Below are 12,596 nucleotides of genomic sequence, written 5' to 3' on the forward strand. Positions count from 1 at the left end.
TACGAACATTTTTTACGATCTGCTAACGTTTTCTCAACATTTTAAACACTCTTAAATAACTACACTCTTAACAGCGGCTTAAATTCTCGTTATTACGGGCATAGCCCGGGCAGATTAGCATAAAATTCTGAATGATATATTATAGAGCCATCACGATTCACGGGTTGCAGTAAAGTCACTTAATTAACCTCCCGAAGTGGTTTTAGTGGTTTGATGATCTGAAAAACTCGAAGTATTTAAAAAATGGTAACCTTTTTTACTGTAAGACCAGTGCAACATGCACGTATTCCTGCACGTATTGGTATGCGTGCTATTCAGAGGTTGAATATGCGGCTAGCGTTACACTAATTTTGATTGGCTGATTCGTGTTCACGTGCAAAGTTTCCCGCTCAGCAACAGCAGGAAAATTATTGTCAAATGTCAACTGATAACACGAAATGGCGCCGAAACTTTGCAGTTGTGATCATTTTTCATTTCATATTTTACCATTTTCATTTATAACAATTATGTAATTACGCGAAAAATGCACACGGACAAACAAGGACTGGAATTGTCGCAGGAACTCTCCTTTCGTAATTGTTTTAATTTATTATATTATTTGAAATCGTTTCAGGAAGTGGAATTACCGTGCGAATATTGCCTATTTTTTTATTTATGCATCATTACTATGAAACAAAAATCACTTTAAAGTGTATCTCCAACAGGAAATACCCGAAATAGTTGAGCTTTGTTTCCTTTTATACCTAGATGTCATCTGCTGACTTTTGGAAAACAAGAAAATAACAAAGTAAAGTGGGTTTTTTTAATGAAATTGTTGTGTAACATTTATGTTTTTGTTCCTATAGGGCGTCTAAACAATAAAATGAACAAAAACGAATTTGAAAACGCTCGAAAACCACGTGAGTGCAAGGCACATATAGCCTCAGAATCCTGTTATATCTTACGAAAATTCGAAATGAATTTTGCCGTTTGCGGTCTATCGGTCTCTAAAGCCAAAGGTATCTCATGTGCTAGAAATTACGTAAACTGAGTAATAAATCACAAAACGATCGAATCAAATAAATTTATTAAAACTAAAAAGATCAGCTACATGCACTACATTAACTTCACACACTGGCGTTTAAAATGCGTTCACTTGTAGGGGATGACTTTTAGATGACGTAATAATAATAGATAACGTAACTGGATTTGGTATCGAGAGATGTTTTCAGATGTTTTATCGTGGGGGAAGTACACTTTAATAAATTCCTCACGCAATTATACACATGGGTGAAGGGCGGGAAAACCCATGGGAAAACTGAAAACACAATATTTAACTACCTCTTTAAAGACAAGGATCGTCTTGCTAACCTTTTTTTTTGCTGATATCAGCGTGTCAACCAATCTCGTTCTTCAGACCGTAATTTACGTCACGAAAAATCGCGAATGGAGTAGCGCAGTTCAGATACAAATATAATGTGCAGTTGGTCTACGCTCTTAACTGTGGAAACGAAGCTTCAGAGTGGATCGGTACGTACCTATATGAACAAGCTTTGCTATATTGGTTGATGATAACATAAAACAAAATGAACTACAGAAATTGATTTCTAAAAAAACGAATCATAAACACTGCATCTACACTATTATTACAAAAAGCCAATCACAAAACTCGTTCATATTAGGTAGATACTAACTGTTCAGAGTTGCAAAAAGATTTCAATCTTTCTCCGGGTAGGATTTCAGGTTTTGAAAACCTTCCTCAAAATGACATCACGTCACGTTTTTGTACAAGCATGTGATGAATTAAGGTGCTCAACAATCAAACTTTTCTCACAAAGCTCATTTTATGTAAAGTAAACCTTCCTCACGGCTGGGTGGGTACCCGTCTACCCGCTGTTTTTTTATGCAACTCTGACGCCCTTAAAGTCTCTCCTGTGAACAACATTTGATAAATACACATAATTATGTTTACACATTGAAAAACATTAATATCAATTAGCTTTCAAGCTGTAAGCGAGGTTTAAAGTAGTTGAAATGCGTTCAAGGCTTTTATAGCAACCGAGATGTGGCTGGGTCTCCTTCAAGTTCCTTGTTAATCTTACGTTGTCGGTAGACAAGGTACAAGAGAATTACTGTAGTCAGGCCGAACACGATTGCAAAGGCCGCAGCGATCCACATGCGCTTCTTCACACTGTCATAATCCTTGTCATCTTTTCCTGGATTGAAATCGTAAATTTACAACTTAATTTATTAGCCAAAATGGCTAGCCTCGCAAAAATCATACAAATTTTAGACTCGCTGGGATATATGTATATATTCGTACCCTGGAATATGTGAACGTGTGAACACACGTACAAATGTGACACTTTAAATTCCACCCTGAACAATATGAATGAAGATTGTGGCATAGGCCCTCTTTGCATTTGTCAGAATGATAATTGCATACAACTTATTGTGTAGTCTAAATAGGCCTTTAGGGAAACCAACATGCCTTCTGTATAGCTTTCAATTAGCTATGCAAACAAACCTAGGTATCCTCAACAAATTTTTTTTTGTATATTTAGTGTCCCTGCCACCCAATTTGGATGGAGAATGTTGTTGATATTCCGCATCTTGGTGACAAGGTTGAGGAAAGCGGGAATAACTACATATTTCCTTCGCTCTGAGAGGTGGGAGATTGCTACCCATTCCTTTTCCCTTCAAGAGTGAACCCTTGTACAATGCAAGTTTGCTTACCTGGTGATGCAGTTGGTTTTGTAGGCAGAGATGGAGAATGAGATGGTGAATGATGGGCAATCTTTGTTGTTTTGGAAGAAACATGACTTGTAGCATTTGGGTTGTAGGTGCTGTTCATGGCAGGTATCGTGGTGTTGCTAGAAACGGTATTATTAGGTTTCATGGTGGGTTGCACAGTACCGGTACTTTTAGGGTACATGGATGGATGCACAGTATTGTTAGGCTTCATGGTTGGATGCGCAGTACTGTTAGGCTTCATGGTTGGATGGGCAGTAACAGTATTGCTGGGGATATTGGTATTGCTAGGAGAAATTGTTTTTATGGAAATTGGATTTAGGCTGGGTTTATGACTGCTCTGGGTGACAAGTGGAACGCTGATGCTTGGTTTGACCGTAGCATTTGGTTTAATGATAGCAGCACTTGTGCTTGCTTTTTTACCTTGGGCTAGGAAACAGAATATAGAAAAAATTAATACACTTTCTAATAAATACACTTACATGCACATCTGTACATATATTATTCACATATCAATTCCCATTTATCACTTGTATTTTCATCAACTTGTAGAAATAACTTGAAAGAATATTGCCAGATAATGGGGCATAAACAGGAAACACAGGGTTTAAGTTTCATTGACAGCAGGAAAAAGAAGTTGCATTTGACTTAAAAGAGAATTTCCTTTATTACAATGTAAATATTCAACTAGTAATAAGACTAGTTATTTCTTTTGCACATAGGACTGGCTGCTAGAGTCTCTACTTTAGGATTAGTGTGATAAATACAGCAGCCGGTTGTATAAAAGCTGAATGGTGATTTTTTCAACCGTTCTAAAAGTACTTGAAAAGCATTGAAGTGTCAGCTTTGGAAGCAACAATTATTAAAGAGAATCCTTGATTTGGGAATAGGATTTAATCAAAGTTATAGCAAACAACGAGCGATTTTAAAAGCAATGGAAAAAACACTATCCAGTGGGTAGCGCTATCCAGCTTTCATACAAGCGGTCCCAGGTCAACAAAAATCGACCAACATCTGTGGTTAAATCATCAATTAGCACTCACTCCCCTTTATAACACCAGACAATTAATAAGCACAGTAAATAGTTTAACATTACTGTGCACTGCCTTCTATTTCAATAAAAAAACAATGTACTTTCGCTGCTGAAGTGCCCAGATTATATATATTAAAGTCATGTGAAAAGTGTTCGGAATAATAAATGTTTTAAAGGATTTCTATACTATTCTATACTAATATAGAATTCTAATATATACTAATACAACGTTTACTTGAAACAAATTGAAATTACATTATTTGGGTTGATATAGCCCATGTTACTTTGACCGAACACAGATTTTATTTAATATAGATCAGTGAAAGAAAAAAGCATATTCTTGTGATAAATGTTTAGTTCTTTCCTGCACAAGCATATGATCACGAAATCACGTGCTTCGGTGCTTGCACGATGCAATGTCGATATCAATAAACACAGCACAAAGAAGCAACGAATTTGGGCGGTATTTGTCATTTTACGTTGATAATTGTTGTGACACCACACACATTTTTAAAACAAGCAGTAGCACAAACCTTTTACAGAGCAAAACACGGCGATCAGAGCGATGCAGGCAAGATAAAACTTCATTATTCAGCTGTAGATAATCTGGAAAACATATGAAAATGCGAAATTACAAAGATTCATTGTCCGTCCCACGAGCTGAGTTATGCGAGAATAAAGAACTGGGCAAAGCCAAAACGTACAAACAATTCTACAAATGTACTTAAACATACCTCCTTTTAAGGTTTACTTGCACAAAATAAGTCTTTCGTGCGAACTTTCCCAGACGCAAGCAAGTTTCGATTTTCGAATTTCGAATGCAAATTTGGTAATTTGGTTCCGCATTCGTAGAAATTAATTGTGCGTGGTATCACGCAATAATCTTCAGAATATGAAGCTTTCTCGCGTGAAAAAACTCGCAGTCGCGCGCAATTAAGGACTAGCAACTAGCGTATTCCCCCCCCTGATGAAAGTTTGGTCAACTTCAACATGGCGGACAATGTGCAATCTCAGCTTCAAACGGCTGGTAAAGATCCGGAAGATGATCTGGAAGATTTGTCTCAGCGTCACAAGAGAGAGCGAAAGGAATTACAAGGTAGTGTAGGCAGTTCTATTCCAATATACATTTACACTATATTACATGCATAAATTTCTATGTATGATCATTTTTTGAAGATTTTTGACCTCTTTTTCCACCAAAAATGATGGTGAAAGTGATTTTCAACCAGCTTTAGGAATCAACACTGCTTTGTGTGAAACATGATATTTGAAACGTTTTTACCAGCCTAAAATATACACAAAAATTGTATTCTTGTATATTTTAGGCAGTTAGAGCCTGTTTATATGATCCAACCTAGCTGGGATCGGGACAGTTTCCGAGATCTTGCTTGTAATACAAACATGAATTAGTTTTCATATGACCACTTTTCCATCCTGCGTAGGCGGGATCCCGGCAAGAAGTGTTTGGATCCTGCTTAGACGGGACGAGAAATTTCCCAAAAAATCTATGATTCGCGATAAACATACATTTGGAGCATGTATATATATTGGCATATTCGTTTTCTATAATAAAGCATGCCGTTGAATGAACCTGCACTACAAAACTCCATATAAACATGCCACCCTGCCTAGGTGAGGTTCCCAGCTAAGCGGGATGAAAACATCCTGTCCCAGCTAGACGGGATCATATAAACAGGCCCTTAGAGAATCAATTTACTAAATGCTGTCATTTTACTAAATGATCAAGGAAGACCCTGCCACGCTGCATCTCGTCTATGATATTCGTTTAAATTGTTGAAAGAAGTCAAAGAATCTTCAAAAGGAATCGTACATAGATTTATTTACTCTTGCATACTCCCAGACACTCCAAAAATCTCACAGGTGCTTTGATATTTTAAATTTCTTGATTTCTCATTACTCATGAATGATGTTTCATGAAAGAAACCTTGTTCCCAGGGCAACTCATATTTTCCAGGAAGCTTTCTCCTTCATTTAGTGTGCAGTCTGTTTCATCAGTATCATGTAAAGAATACCATTTGAATGCATGTTACATTTAATGTTTTCCAGCAAAAATACAAGCATTGAAACGCAGTGTACCAAAAGGTGATAAAAAAAAGAAAAAAGAAATTGTGGCTGAAATTGCTTTGCTTGAGGCCAAGTTAGACGAAAAACATGATAAAGAAAAGAAAGAAAGTGTTCAAAATTACAACGAGGTAAATGAAAAGAATTTCAAAGGGTAGCATTGCTATATTGATTATGTCTGCTGAATATATGTCGCTATAGACCTCTAGACTTTAATAAACAATATAAGCTGACCTTTTCCTTTTTTGAGGCCTGTGAATTGTTTTAATTTTGGAAAGGGCTCTTGCAGAGGTTTGCATGGTTGTTTTTATTTTATTTCTATGGTGTTTCAAGCAGTATTGTTTTTCATTTTTTTTAGGTTGAAAATGACGATAGTTCAGAAATAGTATCCCAGTTGAATATTTTAGAAATTCAACCTCCTGAACAGAAGAAACCCACTAGGGCTCAGAAAAGACGGGTAATGGATCTAAGAGAATTTTATTCTTTTGTTATTTAAGCGCAATCAAACTTGCAAACACTCACATCATGTTATACATATCTCTGCATTTCTATTAAACTACATGTATGCGGCTGCTTTGTCATTCACACTAAATGAGTGTTAGTGAGCTTTTAGAAAACAGATGAAAAATTTAGGTGTTATATACAATTGTGGGCTAAACATGACGTTTTTTTAATATAAATGAAAAAAAAAACACAAAGCTGATGCTGAAAGTGTTTTGAAGGATAAGAAGTCTGCCCAGGAAAAAGAAAGACAAAAACGAATCGAGGAAGCTGAAGCTGAGAGCGTCAATTCCGCCAGAAATGTTGAGCAAGAGAAGTTAAAATCAATGCTAACTGCATTGGAACTGACCATAAAGGAGGTGAGAGTTGACTCCTATTCTGAAGTACAATTGCTTGGCTGATGTTTAAAACAACCAACTGTGCTATAGCACACATCATAGTCTATACCTTTCTCAAGTAATCCAATTTCCGACATATTTACATTAGTTTATTTTCTTACAGATTGCACCAGATGGTCATTGGTATGTAAATAACAAGACCTTGTGATAACAAGATAACATTTTTTAAATTTCCCTGTTTGAAGCACAATATTTGCACGTAAAAAATTTCCTTCAAATAAATGAATGGAAACATGATATGTTTGCTTTTCTCCAGCCTTTATAATGCAATTGCTGATCAGCTGCAAAGACTTAATATTCAGGTAAGAATACCAGATTTAGTTGTGTTTTTTTAACTGGCCTGCAAAGTAGCCTTTTTATAGAATTACTGGTACTTTTTAAATGCACAAGTGACTTCATTCTTTCCAAACATTGTATGTGTTGTGTATTTCCAACTTAATTACATTAAACGAAATGAAAGGGATCAATTAATTTACCCACAGGCATAAGCTTGCTTTATAAGAATAATAGTTCTAGAAATTGTATAGATCTGTAGTTCATATTTGTATAATTTTTTTTACCCCGTAAGCACACATATTCAAGCCTGCGAGAACTGGCAGCAAAATACATGCGTGATCATCAAGATGACTTTCTTCCTTTCCTGATCGACCAACAAACGGGAGACTGTTACTCACCTGGTATGTTAAAAGGGTTAATTAGGTGTGGTACTATATCATTCTGGGGTATAATTCCAGAGTATAATTCCTGGAAGTATATCCATTCTGGAGTATAACTCGAGGATTTTGGAGTACAAAATTTATGTAACTTATATAGAGAAACTTTTTGGTTTTAGAGGCTTTTTCCCAATACTGTCAAGAACTACGTGATACCGCAGTCTGGGGAGGACAATTAGAGGTTGGGCTCATTTTGTTATATACAGTAAAACAACAAAATCTTCCATTTCTGGCTTTATATCTCTTGGAATGTTCAACAGAACCACCATATAATAAATAAAGCAATCTTCCAATTTTGAATAACTATCTGAATAACTATCTAGATTCAAGCTATTTCGAGTGCACTCCTAGTTCCTGTGAAAATTTTTCAAGCTGTTGGACCAACTATAGAAATTGGACAGCAATATGATAATCAGGAAATAATGTTATCGTAAGTACCAATCAAGATGAGTGTTCCATTAGTGTTTTATGATTGGGAGTTACATCAAATGATTTGGTGGCTTCAAAAGTGGGGTGGCATGAATGGGGAATAAAAAGCTAGGGAAGGGGGGAGTCAAGCCCTGTTCTTTTAACTATTATCTATGTACTTGACAATTTTTCTATGCAATATCTTACAACACTTCTGCAGGTTGGATTTCAATCCACCCAATGCAATGATTGCCATAATTAGAACTATGATGAGCTACCTGTATAATATATCCGGTTACCATCTTATTTACCATCATCTCCCATACATAGCGGCAAAGAAATGCATTTCCTAGGAAAAATTATGCTTAAAATCATCTGTTTGGTCCGTACCTTTGTTGCTGTCTAGATTCCATCATCATGCGTACGGTCTGGGGAAACATTACAACTCTGTGATCAGCATTTATGAAAAAGGATAGAAGCTCAGCATGTATATAAAATGACATTATTTTCTATGGGTATATCCTGCTGCACTTCTTACCATTAAGTTAGGATATTAGTAATTCTTTTTTTTAAATACCTTAGGATTAACTTATCACATTAACATTTTAAATGTATAAAAAAAAATTTTTTTCAAAAAATTCAGCACTAGATAGATAATATTACATAGATAATAGTATATTGAGAAGATTTGACAAACAAATCATTTGGAAACTGTACATATATTTTCATTATTTGATTTATTTCTTGTATTTAGTCATATGTTTCCCTCACAAATTAGTCTATTATGTACAATAATAAGTCAATTATAACCAACCATGGAATAGACTTTATTAACCATGTACAATAATAAGTCTATTATAACCAACTATTGAATAGAATTTATTAACCATGTTTATAAATGGTTCCATTTTGTGAAAGATGGAAATGTTTTGTTCGTTTCTGTTTTAAAGAATCCCGTTAGATCGCAAATATTTTTAAAAGGATTTTGTCGCGAACCTTTGAGACCCGAGGGTCGCAGCTAATAGGGCAAATTGTCAATACCACTCCGACAATAGCGTCGTGTTAACATCAATCTTACCTCACGGTTTTATACAAGACTAACAAGAGATTAAAAAGATTTTCAACCAGATGGTCGAGCCGATTGTTGCGTTAACAAACCTTTACATTTCAACAGTTAGACAAGAATAAAAAGACAATAAAATAATCATAAACAAAATTGGACATTTGGAAATTGGAAATTTCGATATAATTCACTATCTTTTCTAAAACAACTCAGACATAATGTTGTCATTATCATTTTGTTAGATCGATGTTCACTTTCACTAAATACGATTAAGCTTCTTCCACTTCTCCCTCCTCCTCTTCCTCTTCAAATTCCCCTTCATCCTCTGCTGTGGCTTCTTGGTATTGTTGATATTCAGAAACCAAGTCGTTCATGTTTGATTCAGCCTGAAATGATAACAACTGAGTTATTTAAACAGCATGGAATGAACTTTCTTGACATTTTCAAGCTCTGGGGCGAGTTGTATAAAAGACTAGTTAACTATTAACTGTAGTTAAGGAAGGAATCAGAGCTGGCCAATCAGAGCTGTGTATTTCTGAGTTAATTAGGATTTAACTATGCAAAGTGTAGTTAAAGAGTTTTATACAACCGGCCCCTGATACGAACTTATGAACTGAAGCTGAATTTGTAATGCCTTCGGCTTTACGTCAAATGGTTTGACTTTGGAGAAAAAGTTTCGAAAGTTGTAGGTTGTATCGTCAACTCAGACCAGATGCAGGATGTCAACGTTGGTTGAATCTTTGGTATTCAGAGGTACACGATGTGTTTTTCTCTGAATACTCTCCGTCTCGTTATATGAATGCTACTCGTTACTAAGGTTAAGAACATCTTACGATATTTTCGCACAAACCTCAGTGAATTCCATTTCATCCATACCCTCACCAGTATACCAATGAAGGAAGGCTTTGCGCCGGAACATAGCTGTGAACTGCTCACTGATTCGTTTGAACAATTCTTGGATGGCTGTGCTGTTTCCAATAAAGGTACCAGACATCTTCAAACCTCTTGGTGGGATATCACAGACAGCAGTCTTCACGTTGTTTGGAATCCATTCTACGAAATAGGAGCTGTTCTTGTTTTGGACGTTCAGCATTTGCTCATCGACTTCCTTCATGGACATACGGCCACGGAACATTGCAGCAACGGTGAGATATCGACCATGACGAGGATCACAAGCTGCCATCATGTTTTTGGCATCGAACATTTGTTGGGTGAGTTCTGGCACGGTGACTGCGCGGTATTGAGATGAACCTCGGCTGGTGAGCGGGGCAAAACCAGGCATGAAGAAATGAAGACGTGGGAATGGAACCATGTTGACGGCTAGTTTTCGCAAATCTGCATTCAACTAAAAAGAACGATTTAGAGATAAAATAAAAAACTGTATAAACACCTCCCATAATTTTTCTTAAAGAAAAAATAGCGAGATTCAGATTTTTTACTTTAACTACAGTATCCTGTCGTTGATCTTTTGCGCTCGTGATTGGTCAATCAATAGACTTATCGCATTTGATTGGTTCATTTCCTTCTCTCGCTGACCAATTTCGCTTGTGATTGGTCAATCTAATAGATCATCTCATCTGATTGGTTCATGTTCCCTCATATAAGCAGAAAACAAAAGTCTGAAAGTTTATTTCGCTGAAGGAGATACTAATATAGAAACTAGTTTGCTGCTGTCATGTTTTTGAAAGATCAACTTTTCCAAACCTTTATTGACTTGATGTTTATGAATTTGGCATAAACTTGACTTTATTAATAATGTAATGTAATGCAATAGCGTTTTTGTTTGTCCAAAGCATTATACGCTAATAAATAATGCATTGCTATTTAGTTGCTTAATATATCTTTGGCAAATCACATCTGCTATGAACCTTATTTTTTCTATACTGCTCAAAAATCCCAAATTTTCCAACTCTAAAATATCAGGTTACCTGCCCGGGAAAGCGAAGACATGTTGTGATTCCACTCATGGTAGCCGAAACAAGATGGTTCAAATCGCCATAGGTGGGTGTGTTCAATTTAAGGGTTCGGAAACAGATGTCGTACAGAGCTTCATTGTCGATACAGAATGTTTCATCTGTGTTCTCAACAAGTTGATGTACAGACAGGGTGGCGTTGTATGGTTCAACAACCGTGTCGGAAACCTTAGGTGATGGTACCACACTGAACGTGGTCATCATTCTGTCAGGAAATTCCTCACGGATTTTTGAAATTAACAGGGTACCCATTCCAGAGCCAGTTCCACCTCCAAGAGAATGTGTAAGTTGGAAACCTTGCAGGCAATCACATCCTTCAGATTCTTTTCTAACCACATCAAGAACAGAATCCACAAGCTCTGCTCCTTCTGTGTAATGTCCTTTAGCCCAGTTATTTCCAGCCCCACTTTGACCTTGAACGCCAAAAAGAGTGATTTACTGAAGTATCCAGAAACACATGTTTCGCACGCGAGCATGCAATTGCGATAAGACATCTATCTATCACACAACACACCCAATATCACATGGCACACTTTTACTTACCGAATATGAAATTATCCGGTTTAAAAATCTGTCCGAACGGTCCAGAACGTACAGAATCCATCGTTCCCGGCTCCAAATCGACCAAAACAGCTCTGGGAACATATTTTCCACCTAAAAGAGAAAAATGTCGACGTGCGCGGCGTTATGTAACGGTCGAATATATCCCTCACTTTACCGCTATTGCAAAATCCACTTAATCAGGCAATCTCGCTACTGACCCGTTGCTTCGTTGTAATACACATTTATTCTTTCAAGTTGAAGATCAGAATCACCGTGGTAAACTCCACTCGGGTCTATGCCGTGCTCGTCCGAGATAACCTCCCAAAACTTTATGAAAGAGAGGAAAGCTTGTGAGCTAGGCCAGCTGGGCGTTGATATATGCGATGATCGCTCAATCATTCGTATTCGGAATTTCGGATTGGAGCATTTTAAGAATTCTTACCTTTGCACCAATTTGGTTGCCGCATTGGCCGGCCTGCAGATGAACGATTTCTCTCATTTCGGTTGAAAAGAAGTTGTGAAATCGGGAGCAAAAATGAATAATCTCTCGGAATACCGAAGTTACCGTTTGCCAACCACGAATATGCGGCCAAACGAGTGTCTCGGTGAATCTTAAGACCCTTGCCCAATGATACAGTTAATAATTAATACAGTGTGAATAATTCACGACGACTCGACCAATAGGAATCTGAATATTAGGCGAGTATCAGACTCGATAAATAACCTCCGTTTTGAATAATGAAGTACGCTTTGTCGCTTTTTTTAAAGCCTCTTTCAAGTATTTTCTGTATCTACTACTTTTCATTAAATAAAAACACTCCCGTGGCGGTATGAACAAGGTTAAACAAAGCCTAATTGTCGATTGGGTGCGTTTGAAAACTCAAATCTTCGGTCAGGAAACCTCCGTGATATTTCTCAAATCATTCCTCTCATGGCAACAAATCCATTTGTTGTCTACTGAAAATATTTGGGCACTTAGGACTGAGGTCTATTTTTTTACAATTTTGGTTACTGGCTAAGCCGTAGGAAGTTAAGTTATATCATTCATGCCGCCAGTAAGGAACATATGGTTTGTTTTTTGTTTAAATGGCGGTTACGAAGATTATATTTATATATTCAACATAAATTTGTAAGATTTCAGCGCAGAAGGAC

General features: G+C 36.7%; 3 protein-coding genes across 3 annotated transcripts; 1 reads left to right on the forward strand and 2 right to left on the reverse strand.

The window, feature by feature from the left end:
• Positions 1-1,049: 1,049 nt before the first annotated feature.
• LOC114517002 (circumsporozoite protein-like) lies at positions 1,050-4,608 on the reverse strand. The gene is made up of 4 exons (XM_028536642.1): positions 4,498-4,608; positions 4,297-4,369; positions 2,716-3,159; positions 1,050-2,195 (listed from the first exon to the last, which is right to left on the reverse strand). The coding sequence occupies exons 2-4, from the start codon at positions 4,349-4,351 to the stop codon at positions 2,029-2,031; spliced, it is 666 nt and encodes a 221-aa protein (XP_028392443.1). The 5' UTR covers positions 4,352-4,369; positions 4,498-4,608; the 3' UTR covers positions 1,050-2,028.
• A 134-nt stretch (positions 4,609-4,742) lies between these two features.
• LOC114517268 (deubiquitinase OTUD6B-like) lies at positions 4,743-8,734 on the forward strand. Its single transcript, XM_028536939.1, has 10 exons — positions 4,743-4,859; positions 5,831-5,976; positions 6,204-6,302; positions 6,568-6,705; positions 6,848-6,867; positions 7,001-7,046; positions 7,313-7,421; positions 7,577-7,638; positions 7,781-7,887; positions 8,272-8,734. The coding sequence occupies exons 1-10, from the start codon at positions 4,754-4,756 to the stop codon at positions 8,339-8,341; spliced, it is 903 nt and encodes a 300-aa protein (XP_028392740.1). The 5' UTR covers positions 4,743-4,753; the 3' UTR covers positions 8,342-8,734.
• A 363-nt stretch (positions 8,735-9,097) lies between these two features.
• LOC114517265 (tubulin beta-4B chain-like) lies at positions 9,098-12,045 on the reverse strand. Its single transcript, XM_028536937.1, has 6 exons — positions 11,887-12,045; positions 11,663-11,771; positions 11,445-11,555; positions 10,857-11,314; positions 9,779-10,273; positions 9,098-9,314 (listed from the first exon to the last, which is right to left on the reverse strand). Exons 1-6 carry the CDS (start codon positions 11,941-11,943, stop codon positions 9,198-9,200), a joined length of 1,347 nt encoding a protein of 448 aa, XP_028392738.1. The 5' UTR covers positions 11,944-12,045; the 3' UTR covers positions 9,098-9,197.
• Between the last annotated feature and the right edge of the window lie 551 nt (positions 12,046-12,596).

The sequence above is a fragment of the Dendronephthya gigantea genome, unplaced genomic scaffold, assembly GCF_004324835.1.
Source record: "Dendronephthya gigantea isolate DGI-Jeju-01 unplaced genomic scaffold, DenGig_1.0 000007F, whole genome shotgun sequence".
Lineage (NCBI taxonomy): Eukaryota > Metazoa > Cnidaria > Anthozoa > Malacalcyonacea > Nephtheidae > Dendronephthya > Dendronephthya gigantea.